Source organism: Leuciscus leuciscus (genome assembly GCF_965113295.1).
Source record: "Leuciscus leuciscus genome assembly, chromosome: 24".
Lineage (NCBI taxonomy): Eukaryota > Metazoa > Chordata > Actinopteri > Cypriniformes > Leuciscidae > Leuciscus > Leuciscus leuciscus.
Genome location: NC_138723.1, coordinates 32,822,712 through 32,841,678, shown reverse-complemented (window position 1 = coordinate 32,841,678; position 18,967 = coordinate 32,822,712). Strand labels below are relative to the sequence as shown.

The 18,967-nt window shown below is 42.0% G+C and overlaps 1 protein-coding gene across 3 annotated transcripts in view; it reads right to left on the bottom strand.

The window, feature by feature from the left end:
- LOC309489743 (beta/gamma crystallin domain-containing protein 3) overlaps window positions 1-18,967 on the bottom strand; it is a 67,512-nt gene that overhangs the window by 781 nt on the left and 47,764 nt on the right. For all 3 annotated transcript variants that reach the window (XM_082158608.1, XM_082158606.1, XM_082158607.1), the window contains 2 exons: window positions 11,829-11,987; window positions 10,884-11,043 (listed from right to left, as the gene is read on the bottom strand). In XM_082158608.1, coding sequence (XP_082014734.1) covers window positions 10,884-11,043; window positions 11,829-11,987 — 319 coding nt within the window. The remainder of the gene's footprint in view (window positions 1-10,883; window positions 11,044-11,828; window positions 11,988-18,967) is intronic.

The window sequence follows — 18,967 nt, the reverse complement described above, 5'->3', positions numbered from 1 at the left end:
GGTCTAACACCTCACACACACACACCTACCTCTGAGGTCTAACACCTCACACACACACACCTACCTCTGAGGTCTAACACCTCACACACACACACCTACCTCTGAGGTCTAACACCTCACACACACACACCTACCTCTGAGGTCTAACACCTCACACACACACACACACACCTCTGAGGTCTAACACCTCACTCACACACACACACACACACACACACACACCTCTGAGGTCTAACACCTCTCACACACACACACCTCTGAGGTCTAACACCTCACACACACCTCTGAGGTCTAACACCTCTCACACACACACACCTCTGAGGTCTAACACCTCTCACACACACACACCTCTGAGGTCTAACACCTCACACACACCTCTGAGGTCTAACACCTCACACACACCTCTGAGGTCTAACACCTCACACACACACACCTCTGAGGTCTAACACCTCACACACACACACCTCTGAGGTCTAACACCTCTCACACACACCTCTGAGGTCTAACACCTCTCACACACACACACCTCTGAGGTCTAACACCTCACACACACACACCTCTGAGGTCTAACACCTCTCACACACACCTCTGAGGTCTAACACCTCTCACACACACACACCTCTGAGGTCTAACACCTCACACACACACACCTCTGAGGTCTAACACCTCTCACACACACACCTCTGAGGTCTAACATCTCACACACACCTCTGAGGTCTAACATCTCACACACACCTCTGAGGTCTAACACCTCACACACACACACACACACACACCTCTGAGGTCTAACACCTCTCTCACACACACACACCTCTGAGGTCTAACACCTCACACACACACACCTCTGAGGTCTAACATCTCACACACACCTCTGAGGTCTAACATCTCACACACACCTCTGAGGTCTAACACCTCACACACACACACACACACACCTCTGAGGTCTAACACCTCTCACACACACACACACACCTCTGAGGTCTAACACCTCACACACACACACACACACACACACACACACACACACCTCTGAGGTCTAACACCTCTCACACACACACACCTCTGAGGTCTAACACCTCACACACACACACACACACACACCTCTGAGGTCTAACACCTCACACACACACCTCTGAGGTCTAACACCTCACACACACACACCTCTGAGGTCTAACACCTCACACACACACACCTCTGAGGTCTAACACCTCACACACACACACCTCTGAGGTCTAACACCTCTCACACACACCTCTGAGGTCTAACACCTCACACACACACACACACACCTCTGAGGTCTAACACCTCACACACACACACACACACACACACACACACCTCTGAGGTCTAACACCTCACACACACACCTCTGAGGTCTAACACCTCACACACACACACCTCTGAGGTCTAACACCTCTCACACACACACACACACACACCTCTGAAGTCTAACACCTCACACACACACACACACACACCTCTGAGGTCTAACACCTCTCACACACACCTACCTCTGAGGTCTAACACCTCACACACCTCTCACACACACCTATCTCTGAGGTCTAACACCTCACACACACACACACACACACTGATGGAGAAGAGACTCACCTCTGAGGTCCAGCACCACACATACACTTAAGCCACGTTTCCACCGAAATTACCCGGAACAATTTGTCCCAGGAACTTTTTTTGCCCCAGACCGGTTGCTTTCTGCGTTTACACCGCGGTCTAAAGTACCGGGAAGGTAAACTGCGCGCAACTGCTCCTCCCAGTCTGCGACGGACAGTAATCAGTTTTGAGCGCCACATTTATAATAAGTATGGAGGAGATTCAAACTGTGCTGCAGTTATGTATTGGTTTACTAACGAGGTAATTAACAAAACAAAATAGATGAGCACTGATACTAAAGCGTGTTCAGAAAGCTCGTATGCGTATAAAATTAGACAACGTAGGCTATGTTATCAGTTATTGTGAGATGCCTGGGACGAACGCGCAAAAATTTCCTCTTTCGCAAATACGCTTAAAAAAAGCCTGAACCCCGTCTATCAATCATAAATAGTGACAGTCTTGTAAATAGTTGTTTGTTACTAACCTCAAAGCGCTATTTCAATCCTGTTATAGTAAATTTGTAACATGGTTTAGAGTGCCTTGCAATAGATGACAATGTGTAAACATAATGACTTAATAATAAAAGCTGTGGCAGAAAAGAGACGAGCACTGATAAAGCGTGTTCAGTAAGCTCGTAATGCTAACGTTAGATAAAATTTGAATGTTATCAGCTATTGCGGACATTGACCGTTAGATGGCTGGGACGAACGCGCAGAAAGTTTCCTCTTCCACAAATACCCTTAATAAAGCCTGAAACTCGTCGCCAGTCCACCAGTTTTTTTTATTAAATTCCATATTTGCAGACAGACAACTCTTAAGCCGCCTTTCCACTGGAAACGACAAACGACAGCCGTCGGACCGGAAGTCATTCATTTCCAATGGAGAGTCGTACGGGAGCTGCGGGGAGTTCCGATCATATGCGTATGCGGAAATTTCGGATCCGATTTGAGCTTCGGATGCGTTCAAATATCTGAACTTCTGCGGCTAGACCGTATGCGACCGGTCGACCGGATGTGATGTATTCTAATCAAAACTATGAGCGCAAAGCTAGAATTACCAATATTTTGAGACTTCCGGTTAGGTAGACTATGGAGTGAGTCGTGATCGCGGTAGCTCCTGCAGAATTCTTGCATATTTCATCTCTTACGCACATTTCAATTTAATACTTTGTGTTTACGCGTATCATTTGTTAGTGGTGTTGTATGATTTTCCATTATTGCAACAAAAATGAAAACTAAAGGCAGTAAAGGTAGTCACGCGCGGGCATCGGAGCAGCGGCCTACCGCTAGTGCATCCACGGCAGAGCGAGACTCAGATAGCCCGGAGGCGGGCACTGAGCTCGGGACAAGTTCAGACGATACACATGCCCTTAAAACGGAGATACTAACTTCGTTGCGCAAAGATCTGGCCGAAATATTTCGCTCCGAGTTGCAGTCCATGTTGGGTGATGATTTGGCGACCATCAAGAGCGAGCTTCAGGCCGTTAAAGCAGAATTTTCTAATAGCATGGTATCGATGCAGATGGACATGGCAGCACTGAAAGGCACAGTGAAGGACATGGAACATTCCCTTTCTACCTGTTCGGATGACGTCACCGAGCTTCGGGAGAAGGTAGAGTCTCTTTCGGCTGCTGTGGTTAAACTAGAGGACAAGTGTGAAGATCTGGAAGCTAGATCCCGTCGTAACAATATAAGGATAATAGGAGTTCCAGAAGAAAAACCATCTACTACCGTGGCGATATCCAAGCTACTTAAGGAGGCACTAAACTTCGACAAGGACATCATCATTGACAGATCACATCGCACATTGCAACCCAGGCCAAAACCGGGGGAGCGTCCGCGAGCTATTGTGGCAAGACTGCATTATCACTCTGACTGTGTCGAGGTCTTAAAGAGGGCACGTGAGAAGAGACAGCTCAAAGTTGGTGATATGAGTATATCCATCTTCCCGGATTTCACTGCAAAGACTGCTCGTGCCCGGTCTGCCTTCAATGATGTTCGTCGGCTACTTCGCTCAATTCCTGGAGTCAAGTTTGGTTTTCTTCATCCAGCTAAGCTACGTGTTACTTTCAACGGTGTCGAAAGACAGTTCAACTCACCGGATCTGGCTAAATCATATGTCAACTCTTTACAGCCTCATCAGAATGTATCAAGTGAAGCGTGAATGTGTACGCATAGGCATGCGAGTTGTGTTGGGTAAGCTAACCCACGTCAGTATACATGAGACATTGTGTGTATGACACGCGAATGTGACTGTTTATTACTTGTTACTTTTTTATTTTATTTTTGAGCTTGTCATAGTGTCTCAAATGCAAACGATTTTTTTTTTTTTTTTGTTTGCTGTCTAATTACCAGCCATATTTGGGAATTATGTTTTTATTTAATTGTTTTAAATACAAGTGTGCAATAGTATTTGCTACTGAAGCTGAGTTAAATGGGGTTATCTGTTAAATCTGTTCTAATGTGCGTTTGCATTATTGAATGTCATATTCTGCAGGTCACCTTTCTCTTTTTGTTTATCTCTAATCGTGAGCAGTGAATCATTGGGTTGGCTCCAGTTGGAGTCTGCACATAGGTCCGCGTCATTTGGGGATGCGGATAATGTATGTGCGTGCGTGGGTGGGAATGTTCTGAGGGTTGAATTTCCCCTTTATTTATTTTATTTTATTTATTTATTTTTTCTCTCGTTTTGTCTTACAGGAGTTTTTTCCCCTCAAGGGAACTGTTTTAGTTTAGTAAAGTAGATGGCTAATTCTCATGGTTATTTGCCACATCTAGTCAGTTCTGCAATAAGATTTGTAACTTGGAACATTAATGGCATGGGAAGCCCCACCAAAAAGTCCAAGATATATGCACATTTGAAAAGGTTAAATACGGACATTGCTTTCTTACAGGAGACACATTTGAGAAACCAAGATCATTTGAAGCTTAAGTGTACTTGGATAGGGGAAGTTTTTCACTCTGATTTCAATTCAAAAGCCAGAGGGGTCGCAATATTGATTAACAAAAGGGTTCAGTTTTCTTCTACTAAGGTAATAGCTGATAAAAATGGAAGATATTTGATTGTTGTTGGCACCATACTACAAAATCCTGTGATTCTTGTCAATGTATATGCCCCAAATTTTGATGATCCAGGTTTCATAAACAAGTTATTTGAGATCCTCCCCTCATTAAATAGTCATCTTCTTATTTTTGCCGGTGATCTTAATTGTGTAATTGATCCTGCTTTGGACCGCTCTAGTTCCAGAACAATGACTCCATCATCTATGTTTAAATCAATAGTGGAATTTATGTTCAAAAATGGTTGTGTTGACCCTTGGAGATTTTATAATCCTCAAGATAAGGAATTTTCTTTCTTCTCGCAAGCCCATCAGTCATATTCTCGTATTGATTATTTTTTTATAGATAGCTCTCTGATATCTAAAGTAAAATCTGTTTCTTACCATGCTATTGTTATCTCTGACCATGCCCCTCTTAGTGTTGATATACAGTTTTCTGTGCAGCCTAGATATTCTTCATTATGGAGGTTGAATACTCTTCTTTTGTCTGATGAAAAATTCATTGATTTTATTTCAACTTCCATTGACAATTTTTTGGCTACAAATCAAGATGGGGTGGTTACTTATTCATTGCTGTGGGAAACACTTAAAGCTTACCTTCGGGGACAGATTATTTCTTACTCCGCACACTCAAGGAGAGTTCGCAACACAAGAATACGTGAACTCACTTCAAGTATTTTTCAAATTGATCAGCTGCTTGCCAATTCCCCTTCACAAGATAAATTTAAACAACGTCTCGATTTACAAGCTGAACTTGATTTCGTTCTGACTGAAGATGCTGAGCGGCTTCTTTTGCATTCTCGTAGTACTTATTATGAGCATGGTGATAAAGCTGGTCGCCTCTTAGCTCATAAGTTAAGACGTCAAGCAGCTAGCCGTTTGATTCCACAGATCCAGGACCTATCTATGGAGTCAATATAGGGCCATATATATCTGCAAAATAAAACAATGTTTTGCAAACAAAAATTATGTTTTGCAAAAAAAAAATGTTTTGCAAATAAAAATAAGAGTATTGAGAATTTTTTTTGCTTTTTTGCAAGTAAAAAAAAAATTATTGCAAAAGAAAAGTTAACCACTGAGAGAAAAAATAAAGTTTAGCAAAGTAAAACTTCAGCAGCATTGACTTTGCAACACATATTTCCCTTTGCGCCGCTCCTTTAAATCCGCGTTTCAGTCATCTGTGCCTCTGCGGCGCAAGCTTTCCTTTGCGCTTCATTTTTCTTTGCGCCTCGCTTTGTGTCCCTGATTTGACGTGGGGGGAGGGGTCAAGAGGTTGGGGTGTGTACAAGGGACGAAGGCGCGTCCCTCTCGTAACGTCATCAGCGCGAGCCCCAGACCGACTGGATCGATCGAAATGGCGGAGCAGAGACATGTGAGGCTGCGTTACAGTCCACTTTTAGACACGCACTTGCGAACTTCCCTAAGCACTTCCCCTTGGGGGAATCCCTGCCGCCATTTTGAAGTGCGTTCCACTTCGTGAAGTGGACGAGGGAAGTTTATATGGACAGACCCTCGTTCCCTCGATTTTGACCGAGGGAGCGAGTCTGCTTCAATGTACACTTCAGGCACCTATATGTCCCACAATGCAGTACGATTGTGACGTCACCACATATCTCGTCTAATCACCACCACAACAGACAACTCTGATATATTAATAATATATATATTTAATTTAAAACAACCCAAACACACCTATAAACATTTGGATGCTGCATTAAACAAATTCTTAAAGGGAAACAAAATGTAAATAATAAATCAACTCCACAGCTGATTCCAAATGATCAAGGGCTTAGGACGTTCCATTTCAGCCCATTGCAGTTTCCGCCAGTAGTGAGCACTCGCAATGACGTACATCCGAGTGAACGAGACGGAGGGAAGTTAGCGAGTGAAGGGCATGACAATTTTGGACTGGAACGCAGCCCGGGTGATGGATCATGGATCACAGGTATGTATTATTGACAATAATAGTCTGGGGCTCGCGCTGATGACGTTACGAGAGGGACGCGCCTTCGTCCCTTGTACACACCCCAACCTCTTGACCCCTCCCCCCACGTCAAATCAGGGACACAAAGCGAGGCGCAAAGAAAAATGAAGCGCAAAGGAAAGCTTGCGCCGCAGAGGCACGGATGACTGAAACGCGGATTTAAAGGAGCGGCGCAAAGGGAAATATGTGTTGCAAAGTCAATGCTGCTGAAGTTTTACTTTGCTAAACTTTATTTTTTCTCTCAGTGGTTAACTTTTCTTTTGCAATAATTTTTTTTTTACTTGCAAAAAAGCAAAAAAAATTCTCAATACTCTTATTTTTATTTGCAAAACATTTTTTTTTTGCAAAACATAATTTTTGTTTGCAAAACATTGTTTTATTTTGCAGATATATATGGCCCTATATTGACTCCATACCTATCTGGTAATTTGATATCTGATCCTGAAGGTATTAATAACACCTTCAAGTCTTTTTATTCATTGTTATATACTTCTGAATCTCCGTCTGATGCCCATGATATGACTGCCTTTTTACAGAACTTAAATTTTACCATGATTGATTCAGCTGTTGCTGGGGATGTCGAAGCACCTATCAACACAAACGAAATTAATCAGGCAATTAAAAGGATGCAATTTCCTGTCGAGTTTTTAAAAAAATTTCAGAACAAATTGTCCCCATTACTTTTGTCAGTGTATACGGAATCTTTAGAGCGTGGCTTCCTACCAGAAACACTAACACAAGCCTCCATAATTCTGTTGCTTAAAAAGGATAAGGATCCTAAACTATGTGGTTCTTACAGGCCCCTTTCCTTACAGAATGTGGATGCCAAGATTTTGGCCAAAGTGTTGGCATCTCGCATTGAAAACATACTTCCAAAGATTATATCTGAGGAGCAAACAGGGTTCATCAGGGGGAGACAGTTATTTTTTAACGTCCGTACTCTTTTAAATATAATTAATCTTAAACATTCTGCCAATACACCTGAGGTTGTTATTTCTCTCGATGCTGAAAAAGCATTTGACCGTGTAGAGTGGGAGTATCTTTTCACTGTGCTTCAAAAATTTGGGTTTGGAGATAAATTTATAAAGTGGATACGTCTTTTATATGCTTCACCTCGGGCGAGTGTGCACACCAATGACAATAGATCCACCTATTTTAGGCTTGGACGTGGAACACGACAAGGGTGCCCACTTTCCCCTTTGCTTTTTGCCCTGGCCATTGAACCGCTGTCAATTGCTTTGAGGTCCTCCCCGTTATTGCAGGGAGTGGTGAGGTCAGGCATTGAAATTAAACTATCACTATATGCTGATGATCTATTATTATATGTTTCTAATCCAATTCCAAATTTCCCAGTGATTTTATCTACGTTGCAAAAATTTGGCTCTTTCTCTGGATACAAAATAAATCTCCACAAAAGTGAGTGTTTCCCAATTAATGCTTTGGCTATGGGTCTTTTGCAGTCAGATGTTCCATTTAAACTAAGCAGAACAGGATTTAGATACCTTGGCATCAATATCACTCATTCTATGTCCTCTCTTGTATCTGGTAATTTCACCCCTCTGTTAGAACAGACCAAGTCTGATTTTCAGCGGTGGAGCAATCTGCCTCTATCATTGATAGGTCGGATTAATGCAGTGAAAATGAATGTGTTGCCCAAGTTTCTTTTTGCTTTTCAGTGCATTCCTTTGTTTCTCCCTAAAAAGTTTTTTAAATCTATTGACCAGATTGTGACTGACTTTTTGTGGGGTGGCAAAGTGCCCAGAATTCGGAAATCATTGCTTCAAAGATGTCAACTGAATGGTGGGCTCTCTTTACCTAATTTTATGTTTTATTATTGGTCAGTAAATATTCACAAGATAACATTTTGGCTTAGTTCGTCCACTACAATATGGTGCAGATTGGAAGCAAATTCATGTGTATCCACCTCTCTGTTGGCTTTGCTCACTTCACCCTTATGTAATGTCTCTTCAGCTTCATTGACAAAAAACCCAGTTGTTGTATCTACACTTCGTATTTGGTGCCAATTTAGGCGACATTTTAAATTCAGTTCTGCCTCAACATTGATGCCACTATTGGAAAATCACATATTTCCCCCATCTCTTTCTGATCCTGTCTTTAAGCAGTGGCATGCTAAAGGCTTGAGATGTTTTCGAGATCTGTACAGAGATGGTACATTTTGTAGTTATGTACAGATATCTTCTGATTTGGAGTTGTCAGAGTCCCACTTGTATCGTTTTTTGCAGATTAGACACTGTTCTGCTACCTTATTTTCTAGGTTCCCATCTCTGCCCCCGTTGCTGGTTTGGGAAGAGTTTCTGCAACTCAATCCGTATCACAAGTCACAAATTTCAAGAATTTATGGTTGTCTTTTAGGTCTAAGTGATTGTTCTATCGACAGAATTAAAAGAGCGTGGGAGGGGGAGTTGGGGGAACGTTTTGAGGAGGACTGGTGGGCAGGCGCACTGGACAGAATACGTTCTAGTACAATTTGTGCACGTCTTGGCCTCATACAATTTAAAGTATTATACAGAATTCATTTTTCCAAGGCCAGGCTATCTGAAATCTTTCCTAATGTTGAAGACAGATGTGACAGATGTCATGCACCTTTCTGCAATTTGAGTCACATGTTTTTTACTTGTCCTATGTTGCAAAATTTTTGGGTCAGGTACTTTACAATTATGTCTAAAGTGTTAAAAATTAGAATTGATGTTTGCCCCACCATAGCAATCTTTGGTGTACCAAAAATCTGGTCTCAGTTTAATTCCAAACAACTGGATGTTATATCTTTTACCTCCTTGTTAGCTAGACGCCGTATTTTGCTCCACTGGAAATCTAATAAGCCTCCAACAACCTCCCAATGGTTAGTGGATACCATGTTTTTTCTGAAACTGGAAAAAGTAAGAAGTTCTCGGAAAAGCAATTTCTTCAGTAAATGGTATCCCTTTATTGCTTACTTTAATTCTCTTAAAACTCTACCTCCTGGTTAATACATGATTAGATGTGTATGTACGCATGTATGTGTTATGTATTGTATATTATCTACTTGTATCATTACAATTGTTTCTATTCTCGTTTTTAATTTTTTTTTTTTTATAATTATTATTATTATTATTATTATTTTTTTTTTTTTAGTTGGTGGGTATTTTCTTTGGTTTAGTTTTAATGTAAAAAAAAAAAAAAAAAAAGTGTCAATAGTTTGTGATCCATTGTGTTGTAATATTATTTGGTTTAATAAAAAAGTTTGAACATAGAATTACCAATATTTTAATACTTTAATGTAAATGCTATTCCTGCAAAATGACGGTTATTAGTAATTATGGCTGAAAAAATATTTGTATCATTATTAAATCAATATTTATATTGATTAGCTCTATAAAATCGACTGTTTTTTATATTAGATGTATTGAGCGTCATTCGTTGTGTGTGGATATATTCATGCATGCATTACATTCATTAAAATCATTCATTTTACCATTGTGAATAGCCGAGGGTAACGGTTGCTTAACGACCAATTTCAAAGTTCTGTGCGACTGACACCAGGGGGTGATGCGACAATCGAATGCGAATGTCGTGTGCAGTGGAAAGGCGGCTTTACTGCATGAAGCCACGACACGAACGGCAATAGATTTTTTAAAAAGGGAGGTTAAAAATAAATAAATGCTGGAGTCATCCAACGAAAATGCGGCGTGAACACAACCAATCAGCTTGTGCAGCGCACAAGTCCCACCCCTGAAAGTTCCTGAACTTTGAAAAAGTACTACCTCACGAGCAGGGATTATCGGAGGGGGAAATATTTACCCGGAACTTAATTTAGACCCTGGTTCCGGCGGTGTAAACACATCGAGTACCAGCCCAAAATTCCTAGTTCCTGGGGAAAGTTCCTGGGGTGGAAACGCGGCTTTACACACACTTCTGAGGTCTAACACCTCTCTCACACACACACACACACACACACACACACACCTCTGAGGTCTAACACCTCACACTCACACTCACACACACACACACACACACACACACACACACACACACACACACACACACACACACACACACACACACCTCTGAGGTCTAACACCTCACACTCACACACACACACACACACACACACACACCTCTGAGGTCTAACACCTCACACTCACACACACACACACACCTCTGAGGTCTAACACCTCTCTCACACACACACACACCTCTGAGGTCTAACACCTCACACAAACACACACACACCTCTGAGGTCTAACACCAGGCTGAGGTTTAGATGTGAGCAGATTCTCCCGTCCTCGCTGAGACTCCAGCGCTGGTTCACACGCCCATGTTCTTCCCATAATGCCACTCTGGCTCCGGCGCAGGCCTTGGCCCCGATCACACACAGACAGCCGCACAGCGCCTGCACACACACACAACGACTGAATCACTGCGAACCGTCAGCGGAGAGTCTCTGAAGTTCAGCACTCCTGCTTCTGACACACAACATCACATGACAGTAAAACTCAGTTTCTGAAAACTATGAAAAAAACTGAAACAAAGATATTCAGTCTTGATCTCGATGAACTGTCAGTCAAACTGTGCTTGAACACTCTAGCGTACCCGCACTTTCTCTCTGACCGTACCAGGAACACAATCGTAACACTTTACACTAGTTAACATGAACTAAGAATGAACAATACTTCTACAGCATGTATTAATCTTAATTCATCTTAATTTCAACATTTAGTAATCTTTTTTTTTTAACATTAGTTAATGCACTGTGAACATTTAAGGTGACACATTATGCCCCTTTTCACCAGGTGTAATATAAATCTATGGAGTCCCCAGGATGTGTCTGTGAAATCTCAGCTCAAAATACCAGATCATTTATTATAACTTGTCAAATCTGCCCCATTTTGGGTGTGAAGAAAAATGAGCCGTTTTTGTGTGTGTCCCTTTAAATGCAAATGAGCTGCAGCTCTCGCCTCCATTCAGAAGAGGACGGAGTCTTTACGCAAGCTTCAGAAACTCCAGCAATAACAAAACACTCCAATCTCACTCATCCAGGCGTTACCAACGCAATTTCAACCGAGGGGAAACAAACTATCCAATTAATATCCAAGGAGACGGTTTGTGAAGTTCAGCTCATACTTTGGTTTAGAATGTCAAAAGAATATTCTCTGAACACGTGCGTGTTGGACTGACCGTGTTCTTCAGGAGGCCGTCGGTGAAGATCCAGCGCTGTGTGTCCAGAGAGCGGTCAGCGGGACACAGGGAGAGTTTGGCTGGGAAAGAGCCGCCTTTGCTCTCGCTGGTCAGAACTGAATCCAGAGCTCGACTCCGCACATGAACCAACACTTTCGGCTGAGGAGATTTGAACCCAGACATGAAGACATTTACTTGCCGATTCACTGCCAAACTACAAGTCTAGCACACTGATTAAAGCAAACGGAAACAGAATCATGTGAAGACACACACACTCCTTACATAATGTTGTTTAGGGCAAAAATCCTAATTGCCTGTTATTTTCATTAATTCAAACAATTGATATTAAAGTACTTTAAAGGGTTAGTTCTCCCAAAAATTAAAACTCTGTCAGTAACTAGATGTACCGCATTGCGGTACAAAATATGACCGCCGCTCAGGCCTGCACTGGCTTTCCACAAAAATAAATGACGTGGAGTAATTTGGCTGTATTGCGTGTTTATGTATATACCTAAAAAAAGTAATAGTATGTGCATGTCTGTCTGTGTGTGTGTGTGTGTGTGTGTGTGTGTGTGTGTGTGTGTATGTGTGTGTATTTGTGTATGTGTGTGTCTGTGTGTGTGTGTGTGTGTGTGTGTGTGTATGTATGTGTGCGTACATGTGTGCGCGTGTGTGTTTGTGTGTGTGTGTGTCTGTGCGTGTGGATGTCAGTGTGTGTGCATGCTTGCGTTTGTTTGTATTCCTGCATGTGTGTGTGTGACAGTATCATCCTAAACCAGCAACCCTTCGCTCAACAGCACCATCTACAGGCCGATGAGTGTACAGTCACTAAATGTGCACATAAATGAATTTATTTTATACCCCCCCATGGATGAAATTCTACAAAACTTAGCAGAGGATACCCCCAGAGGTTGTCAAGTTAATCATACACATGAAATATGGTGCAGTTCTGAACATCTCCACTGAAGATAGGGGCGATTAAAGCAGAATAATATTGCATTTTCATTTTTTATGGGAGGGGCGCAAATCACAAATGAGTGATTATGGGCTAGGTTGATGTGCCATAAAAATTTCTTCATCCTCGGTGCCACGGTTCAGGTAGTTATTTAGGAAAAACAGCATTTTTTTGGGTTTGGGGGGGCCCAGCGCGGGGGGGGAGTGGCCCCTGGGGACCAAACGAAATTTTTCCTTAGAAGTCTAGTGGGGCTACATGCCCACCAAATTTCATGTTCCCCGGTGTTTCGGTGTCCCTGGTATGGTTGACGAAAAATTTACGGGGGCCCCAGCGCGGGGGGGGGGGGGGGGGGGGGGGGAAGTGGCCCCCGGGGACCAAATGAAATTTTTCCGTAAAAGTCTAGTAGACCAACATACCACAAAAATTTCTTCATCCTCGGTGCCACGGTTCAGGTAGTTATTTAGGAAAAACTGCATTTTTTTGGGTTTGGGGGGGCCCAGCGCGGGGGGGGAGTGGCCCCCGGGGACCAAACGAAATTTTTCCTTAGAAGTCTAGTGGGGCTACATGCCCACCAAATTTCATGTTCCCCGGTGTTTCGGTGTCCCTGGTATCGTTGACGAAAAATTTACGGGGGCCCCATCGCGGGGGGGGAAGTGGCCCCCGCGGACCAAACGAAATTTTTCCGTAAAAGTCTAGTAGACCAACATACCATAAAAATTTCTTCATCCTCGGTGCCACGGTTCAGGTAGTTATTTAGGAAAAACGGCATTTTTTGGGGTTTGGGGGGACCCAGCGCGGGGGGGGAGTGGCCCCCGGGGACCAAACGAAATTTTTCCTTAGAAGTCTAGTGGGGCTACATGCCCACCAAATTTCATGTTCCCCGGTGTTTCGGTGTCCCTGGTATCGTTGACGAAAAATTTACGGGGGCCCCATCGCGGGGGGGGAAGTGGCCCCCGCGGACCAAACGAAATTTTTCCGTAAAAGTCTAGTAGACCAACATACCATAAAAATTTCTTCATCCTCGGTGCCACGGTTCAGGTAGTTATTTAGGAAAAACGGCATTTTTTGGGGTTTGGGGGGGCCCAGCGCGGGGGGGGAGTGGCCCCCGGGGACCAAACGAAATTTTTCCTTAGAAGTCTAGTGGGGCTACATGCCCACCAAATTTCATGTTCCCCGGTGTTTCGGTGTCCCTGGTATCGTTGACGAAAAATTTACGGGGGCCCCATCGCGGGGGGGGAAGTGGCCCCCGCGGACCAAACGAAATTTTTCCGTAAAAGTCTAGTAGACCAACATACCATAAAAATTTCTTCATCCTCGGTGCCACGGTTCAGGTAGTTATTTAGGAAAAACGGCATTTTTTGGGGTTTGGGGGGGCCCAGCGCGGGGGGGGAGTGGCCCCCGGGGACCAAACGAAATTTTTCCTTAGAAGTCTAGTGGGGCTACATGCCCACCAAATTTCATGTTCCCCGGTGTTTCGGTGTCCCTGGTATCGTTGACGAAAAATTTAAGGGGGCCCCAGCGCGGGGGGGGAAGTGGCCCCCGGGGACCAAACGAAATTTTTCCGTAAAAGTCTAGTAGACCAACATACGATAAAAATTTCTTCATCCTCGGTGCCACGGTTCAGGTAGTTATTTAGGAAAAACTGCATTTTTTGGGGTTTGGGGGGGCCCAGCGCGGGGGGGGAGTGGCCCCCGGGGACCAAACGAAATTTTTCCTTAGAAGTCTAGTGGGGCTACATGCCCACCAAATTTCATGTTCCCCGGTGCTTCGGTGTCCCTGGTATCGTTAACGAAAAATTCAGTAAGGTGACAAAAAAAAAAAAAAAAAAAAACTTTGACAATCCCTATATGACCGGCTAGCTACGCTAGCGGCGGTCATAATTACGCACCGTCATGTTGTGCCAACCCCGTAAGACTGTCGTTCATCTTCGGAACATAAATTAAGATATTTTTGATGAAATCTGAGAGCGGGCTCACTCCATCATAGGCTTCGGTTTCATTCTGCCGGCCCAGAAAAGTTAGTAAAAACATCGTTAAAATAGTCCAAGTGTCTACAGTGGCTCAACCTTACGTTTATCAAGCGACGAGAATACTTTTTGTCAGCAAAAAAAAAAAAAAAAAACGACTTTATCCAACTCTTCATGTTTCTTCCGTGTGTTTCTCTGAGTGAGTTCACGAGACGCATGCGCCAGGACTGAGACGAGGACGCCGACGGGTCTCGATGTTTAAAATGGTTCTAAAGTGTGCATTTCCTGGATGTCCAAATCGTGAGAAACCAACGAGAAAACGTAAAAGTGCCTGACCAATGAATGGCTTACCTTTCACACTTTCCCATCACATGATCGTGAGCGTCCTCTTCTCAGTTCTGGCGCATGCGTCTCGTGAATTCACTCAAAGACCCATAAATAAATATGGGGAATAAAGTCAGTATTTTTGTTTGTTTTTGCGCACAAAAAGTATTCTTGTCGCTTGATAAACTTAAGGTTGAGCCACTGTAGTCACTTAGACTATTTTAACGATGTTTTTACTAACTTTTCTGAACCAGCAAGTTTCAGTAACAGAGAAGCCTATGGAGGAGAGAGACAGCTCTCAGATCTCATCAAAAATGTGTTCTGAAGATGAACGAGAGTCTTGGATTGGAACAACATGAGTGTGAGTAATTACTGACAGAGTTTTCATTTTTGCTGAACTAACCCTTTATATGGAACTATATCGTTCTAATATTGTATATAGTCCTATTGTTTGTCATTTGCATCTTTGTTCTTATTTCACTTTATGTCATTATTTTCCTTTATATTATATTTATACGTTTACTATTAAAAATAAGGTTTTGGTCATATCGATCACACCTACTTTGGTCTAAATGATCTGTCACTCATTTTTCTTGTATGCTTTATTCCCTTATAGGGCTCTTTTTTTTAAATAAGGAAATTCGTTTGGCTGTACTGCTCAGTAACTAAACTAGTCTTAAAGCCAGTATGAACAAAAACCGCGACGCGATCATATGATGTTTTTGTCACATCGCCCACCATCACATCAGTTCAGCCGAGCTCTGCGATCTCTAAATCAATCAGTCATTTACATTGTGCTAACACTGTTAGTTATTATCAGAGCGTTCGTGAGCGGATTTCTTCTGTGCCATAGTAACCAATCATAGACGTTAATGCAGTGACCAATCACTGTTCACGGTGTAAATATGGTGCAAACCTAGCCTGGCTCCGCCCTCCTACGTACTTCCGCTCAATTTTCATTTCCCTTCAGTACTCCGTCTGGGTTTGCAGTGTATTCACGGGTTTTCTCCGGCCAAATTTCTACCGGTCCAATCAGCGAACAGAGGGAGTGGCTGAGAACGATGACGTTGATGTCGTGCGCTAGTCTGAGTTGTAAGGTTACTACATGACCAAACGTTAGCGATTGGTTATGGCAGATCTAGAGTGGCTCTGGGCAGATCCAATAGTTTTAAACAGAGTTCCCGCCTTCAAGGAAGTTAACGCTTGTCAATGGAGAGTGGCCAGATTTTACTCTCTGTACAAATTAAATGTACGAGAGTCTGGTAGGACCAGGCTAGTGTAAACCCAGATCCATACAGAACCTTCCATACAGAAGACATTTGCTTTCCTGTTTTCCACCCCCTCTTTCTACCACAGGGACCATTTGGAGTTCCCAAAGGCACCGAGGGGCTGACAGTGATCAAGGCCTGTAGGCAGAGATGTGTGTACTTTGGGGGTCGATGAATTGTCACACCTTTAGCGGTGAATCTGTTCTATTAAAGACATGGACGCTCCTACATCATTCTTTTTCAACCTTGAAAAGAAAAGCTCCCAACAAAAAACAAATGTATCATCTTCAATGGCCTGATGGGACTATAACGTCAGACCCGGTGGAAATAAAGAAGCTGGCAGTTAACTTCTACAAAAACCTGTATGACGCTGAGAACTGTGAAGTGGAGAGTGCTTCTGATTCGTTGAGTGATTTACCTCAGGTGGAAGAAGAGGGGAGAAAATCACTAGACAGTCAAATAACTTTTCAGGAGATTACAGAAGCAATGAAACAGTTATCAAGAGGACGTTCTCCGGGAATTGATGGACTGCCAGTTGAGTTTTACCAAGCTTTTTGGAATAAATTAGGACAAGATCTGTATGAAGTACTCATTCAAAGCATCAAAAGTGGAACCCTTCCTATTAGCTGCCGAAGAGCTGTACTGTCTTTGCTTCCAAAAAAAGGAAATCTAGGTCTTCTAAAGAAGTGGAGACCAGGTTCTCTATTATGTTTGGACTACAAAATACTGTCAAAGTGTTTAGCAAATAGGTTAAAGTGTTATTTAGAGTTATTGGTTCAAAATGACCAGACGTATTGCATTCCCAAAAGGTCAATCATGGATAATCTCTTTTTATTAAGGGATGTAGTTGATTTTAACCAATTTAATCATTTAACCCCTTAAACACTGAGGCCATTTTTGGAGTTTTTTGTCTGAGTGACACACAACAAAGTAAAGACTCATAACTTCAAAACTATAGAGAGGAGAGTCAAAAGGTAGATATCATTTGTTAGGAAACTTTTTATATTTTTAGAAAATATAAATTTTTATTACTTTTGGACAATCTAATGCTGAGAAAATGCTGATAAAAGACAAAAATATTAATATTATTTTTTAATAATTTACATATCTTTCTTATTTGAAATGCAATAATTCAGGAAGGAAATACGGTGGCAAAATAATTCTTTTTTTGTGATGTTCCCCTATGTGTGGTCTGCGTCTGGATCGTTATTTTATGATGATAGCATAAAGTAATCAAAAGTTACAGCACTTGGAACAAAGGGAGCCTTTTTGTTAAGTCCTCACACATTTGGAAGGCAATAAAAAAAATGAGTTTTCTTAGTGACATACACAAAACTAAAGACTCATAACTTCAAAACTATAGCAAGGAGATTCTAAAGGTAGGTATCGTTTGAAAGAACACTTTTCAAATTTTTTGAAAATATACATTACATTTGGACATTCTCCTGCCGAGAAACTGCTGATAAAAGACAAAAAATATATATAATTTTTATAATGATAATGCATATCTTTCTTATTTGACATGGAATAACTCAGGAAGGAAATAAGGTAGAAGGAAAATTCTTTTTTGGGGAAGTCCCTCTACATATGAGCTGCATCTCGATAAAATTTTGTGGTGATTGGATAAAGCAATCAAAAGTTATAGCATTTGGAACCAAGATAGCCTTTTTGTTGAGACCTTGACGCCCCCTCATGGGCATTTTTAAAATTGTTTCACCATGAAGAAAATCTTGTCATAAAAGCAATAGATTAAGTAAATTTTGGGCTCATTTGAATTGTATTAATATGCTGTAAAAAATTAAGTGCAATTTTCAATGATTTTTGAATGTTTCATGAGATGTATGATGTTTTTGACACATTGCAGTACATAGTACAAAAAACTATTTTATAGATTATGAAAAAAAATATTCTATTTATCAACAAATAACTCAGCAGTACTTAGGAGTTTTTCGAATTGGCTACATTCACTGTAAAGTTCAGACTCTAAGCTTTCAAATGACACCAATTTTGTTTGAATCAAGGCAATATTTTGGAAAAATATGATAATTAATATTTTCGCAGCTAGGTGGCGCCTGTGGGGCGTCTACGGGCGGTACACTCCGGTTGAGAGAGACTAGTCAGCACTCGTTCAGAGTTGATCGAAGTGGTTGGATGCATTAAAAAGCTGAGATTCTAAGCTTTAATATGATACATATTTTGTGTTATTCCACGTTTGAAATCGAGCACGGATGGTTCCGGGAAAACTGGAAAACACTTTGCACCCCGGGAGGATGAGAGACTTGTTTTTTAGCCAAGTATGCATCACTTCGTGAGGAATATCTCGTGATCAAAGCAATGGATTATGTTGTGTTTGGGCTCTTTGTAATCGTGAGAATCTGCTGTCAATAAAGATGTGTGATTTTTCACAATCCATGCATGTTTCATTGAGTTATGAGCTGAAACGTCACATCAAAACAACATCGCATCACTGCTATTGCTACTTCATAGATCCGCCTGTGGAATTTTTTGTGTTAGAACGCCATAAGGAATATATTTAGATCTGAGTGATGGATTATGGCGAGTTTGGGCTCTTTTTAATCTTAACAATCTGCTGTAAATAATGATGTGCCATTTTCCACAATTGATG